Below are 16421 nucleotides of genomic sequence, written 5' to 3'. Positions count from 1 at the left end.
ATAAAATTAGGAAGAAAATGCTACTATTATGTGGTAAGGCAGAATGGAAAAGCTTGAAAGAACTGGGATATAAGCTTGCAGTACACAAGATAAAAATAACAGTACTTGTGTATGCCACCATTGGATTTTAAGTAATATGTAGAGACCAGGCTTTATTTTAAATGTATAAACTATTAAGAGTTGTAAATTCCTTTAAAACATATTTAAACCCTTTACCTGGGAGTTGAGAATTATTAAGTGGGTGGGGGTGCAGTACTCTGCCTGATAACTAGTAATAAACACCAGCTATTCTGTAGATCCCATATGCTTACAGCACATTATATTTCACACTTGGGTAAACAATTACTGAAAACCAATTTAAGTCCACACATACAATACAGAATGCAGTGCAAATCATACAAACATCCAGTTTATTATCAGCACTACATGTTCAGAAACACACTTTTAAAAAAGGGAGAGCGCAGCATACTATAAAAAAGGATCTGTTTGCATTCAAGAGAAAAAAAAAAAAAGGCAGTTGCATTGCAATCCCCAGTATGTTTGACTGGAGTGCATTGTGGAGATTCCTTACCCCGCAGGTTCCAAAGTTCTTGTCGTAAGCCTGTGTTGCTTTACCCCGAGAAACGTGGTCACAGCAGTTACATTTCAGTTCTCCCCGTTTCGCCCTTGCAAGTAATTTTAACCACAGGCAGTAAGGCTCTGGTAAACAGCACTCTACTCTGACCAGCTTCGCCCATTTGCAGCCCTCCTTTTCCGCAAAGGGAGCACAGCTGAATTCCACAGGATCCTTATCACACATGTCCGGGGCTTGGACACCGGAGAAACTCAACCCAGCAGCAGAACATGGCAGCTCCATCTTCTACTGCTGATATACCCGGCACAAAGCATGACTGATCTACAGTCAGTTACCAATTGAGATTTGGGGGAAAAAAAACAAACAAAAAAAACACACACACCCCCCACACAGAAAGACAAAAACTAAAACCTGCACAAATTAGCTGTTTCTCTTCACTTCCAGTATTCCATAAGCTCCCCTGCAATGTGACTCGTATCTGCAACCAAGCACAGGATCCCACTGTTGCATTATTTCAGCCTTGGCTAGCTAGAGTAACACATTGTTGAGCAAGAGCACTGAACACACCGACACATCTGGGGGATCAGAGCTGGTCTGGGATAGGGAGGGGAAACTGTGAAGCTTACATAATCAGAGAATACCTCTCTCTGCCTGCCTCCTGCTTCCTCTCTCTCTCTCTCTCTCTCTCTAAACAGAAGCAGCTGCCACAAGCATATCATTTACAAACCTCTGAACCCCCATCCCATCTCCACACCCTGTCACTGACTCATGTGGCCTAAGCCCATTAGTAATTTCACATGCTGCACATTCTAACACTGCCGGGACAAAAGCAGCATGGCTGTACCATGGGGATGACAGCAAGAACACTTGAGATTGTGTGGCTTTGGATCAGAAAGTTATGAGGAATCTGGCAGTGCAGCCCTGCCCCTCTATCAGTTAACTTTTTATTGATTTCAGGCGTTCTCCCATGTCTTGCACTGCAACCAGCAAGTGTTTTTTTTTTTTATTTCTAGCTACGTTTGCGCTGCAGTGTACACATTAGGTCAGGATCTTCAGGCTGAAACCAGATAACCCCACAGGGTGTGGGTTAATGTTGTATTCGTAACAGTGCGCTTGTGGATATTGACAAACCCAGCAGTCTCATAGGTTTACTTTGAGGAATTAGGGGTGCAACCATGCATCGCATATCAAGACATTGCAAACTTTTATAAAACGATCGGATCCACAACCCACAGCTTCTGTATTGCGATACAGCAAGAAACAAGCCAAATAATGTTATCATTTGTAATCCACCACGTACTGATCAGCAAATCAAAAGAAAAGGATCAGGTGCATCTCTTTATGCAATGTGTAGCACAGCGGCTTCCGGAATTCGAGTCCGACAGCAATGGCGGGGAGCAACTCAAAGCTTGGCTACAGTGAAACTTAGGAACCTGGAATTAAGAGCCCTTCGGTGCGTGATAGATCACCAGTGTGGACACATTTCGGGTTTCCTGTCACTAAAGAAAACGGCTTGAAGAAACTTGACAAACCAAATACCGTGTGCCAGCGATGCAAAACAAACACTGGACATACAACAAACAAGTCAATGATTGTACGCAGGCACCATGTATAGAAAAACGAACGACACAGTCAACTGTAACAAGCCTTCGTCTTCCCGGAATCACAGGTCACTTTTCCAGTTAAAAACATCATCATATCATGTTAGCTGTACATGAAATACAACAGCAGGACAATATTCAAAGCTCAGCTTTTCCCAAAGTTAAAAGTACAAACAATTAATTTATATCAATGAAAACTCCATTTTTATTTTTCACACACCAAGGTATACAAAAATTGTAATGAAGTTCCCAAAACAATATTAATACACAAAGCAAAACAGTCGTTTCAAAATATGAGTTAAGGCTGAACAAGAGAGATTTACATTTTTTCTTTTATACTCAGGGCAGTTTCATTTAGTAGTCTACAGATTTTTAAAACAAGAATAGATTGGGCATTATTTAGATGCTTGTTTGACACATATTGCTTAGTATTTTTCTTTTCTTGAGTGTGTGAAGAAACACTTTTCTAAGTTGGGTCAGGTAAGCCAGTCATCTGGTTACATACTGAGTAATTGTATTACTTAAGTAAATGAACATTTGTTATTTATTTATTTATCTATTTATTTATTTATTTAACTGCTTTGAAACTAAAATCAAGTGGCATATTCTTGACTAGTAAATAAATGTGCTTTTGTTGAAATGGTTCTATTGTATCGTCTCATCCCTATGAGGAATCTGATGTTATTAGCAATGTGTGTCACAAACTTTTCAAATACCTTCTCCAATGTCTATTAGTACTGTTTTGGTGAAAGACTGAGATTCAATTAATTCAGTGTTGTGAAATCTATTCCCCTTGTTTGCCTGAAGCACAGTACTTACAAAAGGTAATCCAGGATCTATGTGCCTTTGCTAACAGATGCATTCCTGTGAGTGTTAAATTCCTCATGGACTGCTCTATCACTAAGGCTACAGAACCTACAATCACACAACAAGAGAGAGACACATGGCAAGACTACATTGTCAGGCCCACAGCCCAATTAGTTAGAGCCCTGGTTGAGAGCTTCCTCACCCTGCTCCCTGTTCCATTGGCTCTAGTTTAATTGCAGCAATTGTTTGCAAGTCTGGCCTGAGGATGTGTGCCAGTAATATGAAACTCAATTAACTGCAATGCAGTATACAGCAGCACAGTGCATCAGCAATAGATATGCACGTATTACCACTCATGTTTTATCACATCTTGTACAGTGCTTTCATTTGTGTCAATGGCGTCCATTTTGGCAACCCAGTCTTTTAGCATTGTGTTTTTCTAAACACTGAAATCACAATATTGATTGTATTGGGTATTTTAATATAAGTGTGCAGTACAGTAGCCCTTGGGAAGCAAGCGAAGTGTTCTTAGTCGTAGTGTTCTTTAAGATGGAGCTGACCACCAGACACAATATGAATCAATAAATAATTATTGTCATGACGCACGTGCATCAAAATATGAAATGAACAGAAGTAAGAGAAAAGCAATTGGTAAGTGTATGTTAATAATCTATAATAAAATGAAGAGACAAACTAACGTTAATAAACTAACTGTCAAACTAAATGAACACAGCACCCCTACACATTAAAAAATGCAGCAGCAGCTCTAGAGTAATGATTAATACCTGTACAGGAGCAATATTCAAGACATGCACACAATTATTTAACAGAATGGTGAAGCAACTCACCAGCACGGAAAACACCAAATTGCTCGGCAACTTGTGTCAGGTTTTTTTCAGGAGCTCAAACAATTTCCAACTTTTTGCAGCAAGAGAATCAGCGGCGCGTCTTGCCGTTTGTTTACATGCCATTTTATAGCGATGAGGTGCGCTCGTGGAAATCAGAATACACAACGAGGCAATGATATGACGGCGGTTCTGGAAAGATTTAATAAGCCAAATCGGTGTGCCTCAAGACTCTCAATGACAAGTCGCTTTTGAAAAGATTGAATAAACCATTTTAAAATTTCAGTTTGATGATAATGAGTTATTAGGTTACAAAACAGTATTGTATCAGTTGTGAATTGCTAGGTGTCAGAAGGTGTTCTAAGCGAAGTTCCTGTTCCTTTAGCCGGAGCATTTACAACGGTAGCAAAATAAATCAAAATCAAACCAATGGGTTATTAAAACTGCATGTGAAACTTTTCAAAAACAAAAGAGCTGCGTGTTAGTATAACTGTGGGTGCGTTCACGCCACTTTTTTGCCGGCTGGATTGCAGACGGGAGTCTGCGCTTAACGTCACAGTCTGTGCAGACGGAGCGTGGACAGCTTGGGTAGATGAACAACAGTTCTGAGCAGAACCAAAATGGAGGAGGTGTTGAGACAAATTGTAATCGCAGAAGTGGATGCAATCGAAGTTCCCTTTGTGCTCCAGCTTCACAATTTACAGCATGATCAGAAAAGGTATAGAAGAAACAGTCCCTGCTATAAAGAGATAATATAAATGTATGTTTTGTGATGCGAGACAAATTAATGAGTATTATAGCAGGATTTCCCCCCCCCCCCCCCCCCCCCTCCCTCCCTCCTGCCCGCCCTCTCACAAAGGGGTTGTTAGACAGTACTGTATTTTGATCTGGGACAAAATAGTTGCACATATGGTCACATATCTCACTTCAACTACCTGTTATTAAAGCTGATTTATTCTCCTTAATTCAAAGTAGGTTATTCCCTGTCCCTGATAGCCTTTCATCAATAACCAATTACACCTGCTGAAAATAACAGAGCGGTTTTAGGTTCATTTCAACCGTTTAGCATTATTTTATTTTTTTACATGTTTAAACCTTTAGAATAAATATCTGAATATTTGAAAAGTATAATAATTTCCTGTGTGGAAAAAGAGTCAAATCATTTTAATGTGTATTACAAATGATTCATAAGATAGATAATGACATGAGTCGAAGGCAATTCACACCCCGACTAGGTGGCAGTAGCACATGGAGTGAGGATTGTATCTGGTTGCCTACACACTTCTTTGTCATCCAGCGCTCTATTGTTTTGCGCCGCGGCTGCTCCTGCGCAGTACCTCTTGAAGCTGCGCGGCTGTGCAGACTTTTAAGCCTGTGGATGCGTGACCTGGTGACGTCTTTTCCGGCTGAGTTCTCGCAGACGATGAATTTGGACAGGTTTTGCGCAGAATCATATCGTGAACGTACCCTGTATGTTTGTAGCACTATTCTTAGTCCCAACACATACTGAAACCTGTAGGGAAAAAAAGTAAATATGTCTGACAAAACACCAAAAATAGCTGCCTGCAAAACACAGACTAAAACACTTTTATAAGGTTTTGGAAACTAACTACGTTTTCTCTCTTCACCCATAGAAGGAACAGCCAGCCCCATACCTGTTTTTTTGTGATTTTATACCTTACCAGTAACAAACTCCCAAAACAAAGGAAGCTCCGCCCCCAACTACGGATAGCAGACGGGGCCAAATACAAACATGCATCGTCAGAAAATTACCGTAATAACCCTAATATAAAAGCGTACCAATAAATTAATTATACCAGATGCCAAACGAGTTTTAAAAAACTAGGCAACAACAAAAAGAATATATGGAGCTAAAAAAGAAACATTGACTAGATTGCCTGGTCAGGCTTACTGGCATTCACTTAAGAATGCGCAGGTGCTGCGCTTCTTGCAGCACATTGTGTTGCGGTTGCCACACTGTAGGACTTAAAATACTGTATTAAATCACAAGGGTTTATAGCAACTGAAACAAGATTCTTCATTCACCAGAGGAAGCACACTGTATCACATTTCACACACGACACAGAACAGCCAGCACTTGACATATTACTTTAACTGCCCATGGAAAGAGCAGTTAGTGCCCAGAACCCTTGACACTGAACAACATGCTACTGTATCTGTTGTCAGCAGCCCATCTCTGTACGAATGTGTTTTGCATTTCTACACGCTGCTCAGAAAGGGAAGACAGGCAGGCATTCTACTCCAAATGAACTACTCTAGCTGCAGTAAAACAAGCTGACAGATGCTTTAAGTGCAGGAACAAGGCAGGATTTTACAGGACTTACGGGAGACATAAAAACAAACAACGTAGGCAGTACAGAAGCTGAAAACGGAAGGCACTTGCCGTAATGTCTGTCTACCTGACTTGTACTGTAGGTTGTAGGATTTAGGATTCATGGTCACGGATATTTTACAGTCATTTTAGAAGTAGGACACTGAAGAAAGATACAAATAAATTATCTTGTGAAGGTAAAATCAGAATTGGTTTATTCAGTTTATTTGGCTACTTCTGCTACTGTATATTTCCAACAGTTATGTAAGCACACGTGTGCATTTGGCAACAGATTATAGCACTGCACTTTGCAGCTTATAAATAAATAAGTGTGTTTTTTCTATTATTAAACAAAGTCAACATTTCAGGGAAAGAGTTAATTCATCTTGGAGTCCATAGGTTTACTTAAATCAGTCCCAGTTAGTAATACAAACAGTTTCCGTGTGCACAAGTCAGGCATCTGTGTGCCTTGTAAGCCCCTCCATTGCCCAGGGGCAGTTAACGGATTTGGAAATGCAACACAAGATACATTACAAAACTGGGCTGTGACTGACTGGGTGATTTGAATTGAGAAACTCAGAACATTCTGGACAGGTGAAGGGCAGTTACAGTGGACTGTGCAGGACAATACAAGGGTTAAACACAATCTTTAATACCAACACTGTACAGGGATACTGTCCTGTAGGTCACCAACCTCAAGTTTATTTTATTTGGAGAGGGGTCAATCCACACTAAAACTCTGCACAAATGTCTCTACTGCATTCCAAGCCTTCTTGCTGTCTTGAAACCATTGTAATTCAGATACTGCAAAACTGTCCACCCCCCGGAATCTTAGCAGTCTCCTCCTAATAAGGTTATGAAACATCTCCATTAGGCAACAATAGAACATGCATATGGTTCATAGGAGCCAATATAGCTGTAGAGTAAGCTGATCTTGAATCCCTAATGTGTATTTGTGCTGGCGTGAGTGGGGAGGGACAGGCCATTCCAGACACATGCCTGACAGATGATCTGTCATTATTGCCAACACTTTGTGGTGTGGTGACAGTCCTACAAACAAACTCCAGCTCCTGACATTAAAACAAACCTAGCACTAGTCAGTGATGAATAACAATTAGTAAAATCCTGCAATGGGTGAAACTGCTATGCAATAGGAGACTTATTTCCATCACCAAGTATATAGAACTTGTAAATGAAACTTGACATCTGTACAGTTTCAGCCGGGCACAAAACAGCAAATTCACAATGGGTAGAGCTGCTGGTCTCCGATCGGACCAGAGGCAGGCTGAATAGCAAACGACTGCTTTGCATCTGATTGGTGACTGGCCTGATGTTGGAAGTGATACTGTGTACTCTCTTGAAAGCATAGTGATCATGAATACGGAGGCTCAGGCACCCAGATTGGCAAACACTCAGTCAACACTTACTGTAATGCTACTCAGGTTCACTTTTGCTTGTTTTATTTGATTTGCTGCTTATTTCTCAGCAACCCAATCCACTGCACAAAGCTACTCAATTCCTACAATGTGTGCTTAAAGAGTCTGAGATACTTTAAGCTTGCACATGTTGTAATCATTAGAAGATAAAGTTACAATTCTAATGCATTTAGTGTTTGAAGTGTCCAATTCAATTCACATTTACAGATTACACATTAAACACTTACACAGAGTCGGCTATATTCTGGCGATCCTATCTGTAATACTGCAAACCCTGCAAGGTTTACTGTTGTTGCCGAACTACAGTGCAACACATACCACACTTTGATATGCTGCTGAGGATTCACAATAATAGATACATTACAGTCATTGGGGGTTTTGCTACAGTACGGTATTACGAACCAGTTTGTGTTGTGCATACTTGATGAAAACATTTACTGGAACATATAGTTCATGAGGGAACTGCACGCCTTCCATACCATTTAGCCAAGGGTTCAATAGAATCACTAAGGAATGTGTGCAGTTTATTTAAAAACTTATATTCAATTATTTTTTTATTATTATTATTACTATTATTATTACTATTATTATTATTATTATTATTATTATTAAATATATCTGTGCCCAGTATGCATTGCTGCAAACAATACTGAAAGCCCTTGCTCACCTCTGTAACACCAACACTTGCTGGTAAACGTGGGCAGCCGCATGTACACATAGGAACGCTATGTAAATATACTGTACTGTAGCATGAGGTATGAATTGATAAAAAGCTACTATTGCAGATGAAACCACTGTACTGTACTGGTAACTGAAGAATGAATGACTTGTGCAATTACTGTACAGTACATGCTTTACTAAGTAACAAGCTTTCAAAACGAAAGATACAAAAAACTCTTGGTCCTCAAATGTCTTACCACCAATTGCTCTTTTTTCTTGTGGTTAAGTAAAATCAGACCAAGTATACCAATCCTACTGACCCAGACTTAAAAACAGTTTTCAAACTAACAGCGCAGGCAGAAAATCAAACTATTAATTATCCTTCCAGGACAAAAATCAACAAGATCAACATTCTGTTGTGCGAACCAGAGAGCAACGAGTTCAAACCAACAGCTCTGGAGTGAAGTGCTGCGCAAGGGGCTTGTCCTGCTTTATAAACATGACAGTGGGTGCTTTGTCTATCTCGTGTGTAATCTATATGGGCTTCTCTGCTCCACCCTCGACAGAGAGACTTTCACGGGCCTGGATGTGCCACAAAGGCAAAGTCACAAAGATGAATGGCTTTATTGAGTCCAGCTGTAGCGTCAATAGCACAGCAATCACCACATGAACACTAAAGGGGGGAGGGGGGGGGGGGGGGTGGGAGTCGTCCTGAGGTTCTTTACCAGGCATGTATTTCTTAATTGAGTTTGGAGAACATGACGCTTGTACGTATGTAGGTACAGTTAAGCCAATCACAGAGCGCAGCTAGAAGGTGCTGAAACTCTACTCAGGTGTACAACATAGAAATATTGTATTGGTGAGGTGAAATTGACAAAACTTGTTTTAAAATTTGACAGTTTGGGCAAATATTAACGAATGTACACCATTTCTTCTGAACTGCATTACAATCTGTAAGTCAGCTAGCTACATGAAGGCAAGTGTACATGAAAAATGCAGGCTAAGTTTCAGCTCTGAATCAAATTCACTGTTTTGACGTTCCCAACTGTACAAGGCAGGGACGCAGGCTGGCATGGCAGGTTGTCAAAATCCGTCACAGAGGGTTGCTGTAGTGCAATATTGTACCTGCTACTGTACCAGATGCCATATCAGATTTAACACTACATTCTACTGTAGTTTACTAAATCCTGTGTGTTTCAGTTGCAGTAGCGCTGCAATTAACATCCCTTATAAAAACTAATACTATTTCTCAAGTCACATCATGTCTTCATAAAGGGTGATACAGTATAAAGAAATTTCACAGTTCACCACAACTGCACAAAGTCACAGGTTTGTTTGGCACACCATTTGAATGTACAGTGCTCATGTACGAGAAACCAGCAGCTCAGTAATATACACTGCAGTGTATCATAAGGAAATTAGAAACAGCCCTAGTGTTCAACCTTTGCAATTAGGCTTGTAACGATAACGATAAATCAAATGATTTACCGACTGGGACCCCACGATAGATAATATTTTAATGAAATTGAATATTTCATGAAATTAAAAGCATGTCTTGTATATATTAATTTACTGTCAAGAACGTAATCTGTGTTGTTGCTTCTGAAAGTTACTGAGAATATGCGTCTGTGAACAAATACCGGATGATGATGCAGAGATCAAGAGTAACCTGCTTTGTTAATGTATTTTATACATATTATTTTGTTCTTAATCAGCCCCAACTGTAGCCATCTGTCTTGAGTGAAACTAATAATATTGTAGCGTTATGTGTAAAATAAAAGCAGACCGCACAGGGATGATTCAACAAGTTGTTTATGTTTTTTACACGGTAACAAATACAGACCACTGTCTGCTGTGAACCACAGCAAGTAAAATAAAATAACTGACCTATCTCCTTGTCAATCTCACTCGTGCAACCTCCGGTTCGGTCTTACAATCTGTCTGCCACTCACACACTTTCCAGCTCTTCTCCCCGTGCCCAGGTATGCACACCTACTTATCTCTTTCTAAACCGCGTCCTCCATCCGGCCTCACCAATACCGGGCATGCCATTTGTACCCCAATCTCCCTCCAGCATTCTGGGGGTGCAAATGCATGTCCAGGATTGGTGAGCCCAGACAGACAGGCAACCAACACTCCCCCCTCCCCTTGTTAGCTCGTGGCGTGGCACAGCAAAACAGTACAACATGTGAAACAAACAAACAGCACAAACAAACAAACAAACAGGACAGTCACCAAAGCTGTGCTGTCGTCGGGGGCCTCTGTCTCTTTGATGGTGTGGGGCTTTCAGCTACTGCAGGTGGCAGACTGCTATCAGGGGCAAGTGGTAGGGGGTTCCCGGGCAACGGGGATTGTGGAACAGGGAGCTGAGGAAGGGGGTCGTTGGGCAAAGGAGCGTCAGGGGCAGGGGACGGTGAAAGGAGGCTGTCCGGTAAGGAGGGGTCAGGTACTGCTGGGTCAGGCCGTGCCAGATCGTGTCCTCTGTAGGGGGCAAGTCGATCCCTGTGGAGAACTACCCGGCGTCCTCGGGGTGGCAGCTGGACCCAGTACACCACCTCTCCGATGCATTCCAGGACCTGGCATGGTCCAAGCCAGTGGCTGTCGAGCTTCCGGCAACGGCCCTGGTTTCTCTTGGGGCTGTAGACCCAGACCAGTTCTCCACTCTCGAAGTGTCAATCAATAAATCCTGTCCAGTTTTCTTTTTGAAATTGAAACAAGCTTATGAAATTGGGTGACCATACGTCCCAGTTTTCCGGGGACTGTCCCCGGATGAGGTACTGTGTCACCAGGCAAATAACGTCCCCGGAACAGTCCCCAGTTCACGAATCTTGTCCACAAATAAACTTACTATTAATTTCTCGCATTGGTCTAATGTAATGTAAATGCGTTAGAGAGAAATATCCATGTTTCTATCATTAAAATTACATCCAACCGCTTTCTTGATTCATCACTGACATTCGTACTAGCCAATCAGATTTTGAGTTTAGTTGACAATCCAACCTCCGTATAAAAAAAAAATTAAAAAAAGTTACCGTGGGTCGATTGACAGAAATTCCCACCACTCCGTTTCTTTGTATAATCACTGACATTCTACTGTCTGTAGCCTATCGGTCTGGTTTGAGCGAGTGTGAAGTACTAGACTTAAGGGGACATTATTTAGATGACTTTGTTTTTTTAATAAATGCATTACTGTAGTTATGTATTTCTAAAAAAAAAACACTTGTCTTTAAAAAAAAATGTGCTGGTTTAGATAGGCTAACTACATCGCATGAAAAGAAAAAACAGCTGTATGAGGATTATACGAGAATGGCTAGGGAGTAAGTACAAACCTCATTATAATATATAGTTCAATATTTAATATCCTGTTTTTGGCTTGTCCCGTTTTTCATAAATGCCAGCGTTATGGGCATTAAGAAGTCTTCTTGCTTGATATGTAAATGTATTAAACAGTGTTGACAAAAAAAACCCATCAAAATACAAAGATTTAAAAAAAATAAATAAATACTTTTTTTTTCCTTCTCTAAATTGACGTGACATGAAAACCCATCACAGCATCCTGTACAGTAGGATGTCAGTAACATTCGATTTTATATTTTCAGGAATCTCCTGGTTACCCATATCCCAAAGTTCCCAGTATGTCCATGTGTAACCCTGGCTACTAAGCTTTGGCTTGAAGGCAGCAGGAGAAGTAGGCTCTTGCAAATTGCCTGGGAGTTTTTAAAATGTCTGCTTTTTTTGAAAATGTAAAGTTGTTTGCAGATATTGTGTTGTGTGTGTTTGTTTCTGTAGGTTATATGCATATTTGTTTTCTATTTGTAATGCACATGTGCATCTGTTAAAATATAAGCTGCTCGCGACACACTCTGCAACACACATTTCAGTCTTAGCTACTTTGCTGTGCTCCCATAACCGAGTGTCCCCAGATTTGGTTTACAAAATCTGGTCACCCTATTATAAAATCACATCAGGAACCTGGGCAGAAACATGTAACTTAATTGGATTTAAGCGCAGGGTAAAGTACACAAAATAAACAGTTTTCACGATGAATGAATTTCACGGTCCGTGTCACATTTTTCACGGCCGTGAAATAGATAGGTCCTTAATAATATACTGTATAAGTGTATGCGAATCCACGTGGGCGAAACGCTTCTGAGCACTCCAGTATGTGACGCATCTTTGCAAGAGCATATAGATGCAACACGAAGGCTCCCACAGGATATCTCTCAAACAGCGTAGCTTACACAGTGTAGTGCTGCATGCGCAACTTGTAATTTATGTCGTGCTTCATTCACCTTCAACACCCCTACCACGTCACCATAATAGCCCATGAACCTTAGGTTTAGGGTTAGGTTATTGTTATAAATAAAATTTGTTTTAGTACCTAAATTTTCACCCTTATGTGATCGGGCTGAAGCATGTAATGATGACGTCTATTACGAGTTGCGCATGCAGGCCCAATTTGATGTGCAGTGGTGGCATCAGCACCTTCCGGGGGTCCACCAGTGGCTCCCACTTGACGTTGTTCCTCCCCACAGAGAACTCGGTCCGCTGTGGCCAGTCCCGCCTGTGGTAGTGCGCCTTGGTGTCCCTGCTGTCCCAAAGGCAAAGATAGCAGGGAAACTTGGTAAAACCGCCTTGGAGACCCATCAGGAATGCCACCATTTTGAAGTCTCCTATGACCTCCCAGCCGTACTCATCATACTTCAAGCAAGGTCTTGATGCAACATTTTTCATATATGATATATTTTTTCAATAACATTGAAAATTGTAAAACATTTTAAAATTAAAAACTTTTACAATTTTAAAAATTTTAACAAATTTTATAACATACAATTCCGAGCAACAATTGTCCATCTTACCTTCCAGAGTTTTTTTGCAGTGCTCGCAGGTGAAATGAGGTACCCAGGGTTTGTCTTGATCCCCGACAGGCATGCCGAAATATGCCTTGTAGGCCTCACACATCTTAGCAGATGCTTCCACGGAGTACTTTTTCGCTCTTGTCTTGATAAATTGGCCGCAGACATAGCAAAATGCGACTGCGGGATGCTTGCAGCCTCTTGATGCCATCTCAGAAAAATGCAGATATGTATCCACTTAGGCAGCTGGAACTAAACTGAACTGGTGGGCTTAAGGACCGTGTATTTATACTACTATTTATATTACTGGAAAGTTCTAGAAGTTACTCCAAGTTTACTCAGCACTGAATCTATCTGGAATGTTCTGGAAAATAGGTAAATTTCAAAATATCACTGTCCTGGTCACAAAAGCAAAGTTTGTGGGGAATAATAGCCATTTTCTATATTTTTGAGGCATAAGCAATTAGGAAATAACACTTACTACCCAGGAACAAAAAAAAAAAAAAATTGTTACACGGTGTAATGATTGATTATCCTCATTAGAATTTGCACGATAATCAATGTCAACGTCAGGGTTCGATTTACAATACTATTTGCAGTAAATTAAGAACAGCAATGTGTGGGATTTGCAACTGTTGCCATGTTTACTGTAGCACAAGCTAAATTTAACAAACTGTGGTAGTCAAAGAAGAACCAGCATGGTATTTCTGCATTTAGCACAGTATTTTGTACACGTCAGTTGTTCAATGCACAGACCTACACATACAGTACATCATGTTTTTCTTTATCTTCATGAATGGCAGGTTTAGCAAAGACATTGAGATAAATAATGATCCCACGTTATTAGTTCAAAAGAGACTTCCATTAATTATCAATGCCCTGAACCTGAACCCCACATTAAAAAGGTACTGTAATCATTCACAGAGTTAAGTCTATAGGCAAAAATAAATGACCATTCAGCAAACATGATGGACAACACTTCAGTCAAGGAGAAAGACGTTGTATAGCAACATGCAAAGCAGAAGAACTTACAGCACAGCTTCCCTGACACTTAACAGTATATTGTGGCAAGAAAAAAAAAATTAATCAATCAGCTGTACTGTTCCTTATTACTGTATACTTGAGCTTCCAGTACGCAGATTTAATTAACGACTTGTTTGGACGCTTTCATGTGGAATTAAACCATTCTAACTGGTACTTTGAAACTTAGTTTAAAATAAAATAACTAAATAAAAAGGTAATCCATTTCCCTCCCCAACCTAAAACAAAGACTGTTAAATCTACAACAAGCAGCTGCTAAACCTAAGGCTCTTCTATGCACTAATCCCCACTGAAAAGAAGGGTGCGGCTAGAAGTCTCAGATTTCAAAGAACATTTAAAAAACAAATGCCAGAAATGATGTACACAGGGCTTCCAATGAAATTACATATTTAGTACAGTACCTACATGATAACAATTAGGAAATGCAAAACATAAAAGTGATTCATTGATTGGTGTTTAAGTTTCCTGGCAACAGACCAAAGCAGACTTTTTTATAAACAATAAAAAGACGTGCCAACAAACATGCACTAAGGCAGCATGCACACAGTACAGTACCGCTAAAACCCAACATAGCAACTGCTGGATACAGTAACTGGACCCCTGTGAAAAACAAGCCTCTTCACAGAGGTACTGCAGAAAAGGTGGCACAGCGTGCACACACATTGTAGTGCTCTTCAGCCTCCCACATAAGCATGTCGCACTGACTGGCACCTGAAACCATATTCTCCTTGAACTCTTGGATACCTGACAGTTCAAACAGTACTGTGGTGTAACCTTACCTTTTTGTAATCTGGTGTCATATTAAACTCAACCAAACAAATTGCTACAGTATCCACACAGACTTTGTTTCTCAACGTCCAAGTTACTTCCCACTAAAATGATGGCAGCCTATTGTAGATTTGTTTTTAGGTAATGAATGAGTTGCACAGTGACTGTGTGTGTGTGTGCAGGGGGGGGGGGGGTTAATACATTTCAATGAAAGGAAGGAAATGTTTCCAATTTTGTAATGTGGAAGGCTACAGTACTTCAGCTTATGCCTTGTTTCCACTGCCTGCCGCTCCCAGCTACAGCTGCCCACGGCAACAGAACAGGATGTTTCCACTGCTCACCCAAGCGGCTGAGCGCAGCTATCTGGTCAGGTTTTGTATCTTACTCTATGTAGCCAAACTGACCAAAAAGGAAGTGTGTCATCATGTAACCAGGGTGTTTAAGCTCTGTTTACGGCCAATATGAACCATGTGGAACTCGATAGTCATTTTTTTCCTACACGCCAGGCACTGCATAGGTTATTAAGGCATTTCTTTACGATGTGTTATTGTTTCATGCTTCACTTTCCATCCGTCTTTTGGAGGGTTAATTTAATTGGGTCTTGAGAAAGCCGTCTAAAATCATATGTAGTGCCATAATGAAAATAGCAATGAACGTTCCTTAAAGTTCAGCTTCCATTGCCTGGGCTGCTTTGTTCTAAAGGCATGGTTACCACCGGTTTCTATAAAACAAAACACAATGCCATCCCACAATCCCCCAGTAGCCTTTGACACACGGCAAGAATTTCCGAGGTTGGCCAGGTTTGTAAAAAAGCACGGAAACGCTCTTGATTTCGACAGCTAGCCGTGGGCAGCCGAAGTCTGTAGCGCCAGACAAGGGAAACAGGGCTATAGTTCCTTGTGAAAATGCTGGTCTCTTTGGCTCAGGTCCTGGCTTTTTTTTTTTTTTTGGCAGTTCAACGACAGCCATTTAACTGCTCGTCTAATTAAGCAGGCTAAAAAGCCCAGGATTACAGAATTAAGTACTGATCTCAAAGATTTCCAAATTACACAGTGTTGAAGTATCAGCAGTACAGTAACTCAGCATCCCTCTAAAACACAGAACTGAAGGGCAGATGGCTTAGCAAACCGACTCCAGTACTGTAAATGGCACTCTGGATGGAAGCCACGATTAACTCCAAATCTGACATTTATCTTGTGAATACAGGATTAACATACCGTACAGTACATGGATTCACCTTAGATGTCCTTACTACTGTGCTTTAAGAACAGCTTACTGTACTGGTTTTCAGAACATCCAGTAAGGGGGGGGGGGTCCTGCTTAAATGGGAATCAAAAAGATCAAGTCACAGCAGAGCAGCATTAGGAATATTTATACCAAGCACCTTGACTGCGTACTGTACTTCACAATGATATTTAATACCACCCTAACTACATTATCAACAACCTACTGTATAGAGCAGTAGGTTGTATAGACACACACACATATATATATATATATA

General features: G+C 40.7%; 1 protein-coding gene across 7 annotated transcripts in view; it reads right to left on the bottom strand.

Moving 5' to 3' along the window:
• Nucleotides 1-16421, bottom strand: part of LOC117435676 (rho GTPase-activating protein 21-like) — a 97148-nt gene that overhangs the window by 49468 nt on the left and 31259 nt on the right. For 2 of the 7 annotated variants that reach the window (XM_059019790.1, XM_059019792.1), the window contains exon 1: nucleotides 572-1115. The exons of 3 other annotated variants lie outside the window; for them this stretch is intronic. In XM_059019790.1, the coding sequence (XP_058875773.1) occupies nucleotides 572-856 (285 nt within the window). In that variant the 5' untranslated portion in view covers nucleotides 857-1115. Of the gene's footprint in view, nucleotides 1-571; nucleotides 1116-16421 lie in introns of those variants that run through there. 2 more of the 7 variants (XM_059019791.1, XM_059019799.1) reach the window with 2 other exon arrangements.

This window comes from Acipenser ruthenus, chromosome 3, assembly GCF_902713425.1.
Source record: "Acipenser ruthenus chromosome 3, fAciRut3.2 maternal haplotype, whole genome shotgun sequence".
In the NCBI taxonomy this organism is placed as follows: domain Eukaryota; kingdom Metazoa; phylum Chordata; class Actinopteri; order Acipenseriformes; family Acipenseridae; genus Acipenser; species Acipenser ruthenus.
This window is presented reverse-complemented; position numbering and strand designations above follow the sequence as displayed.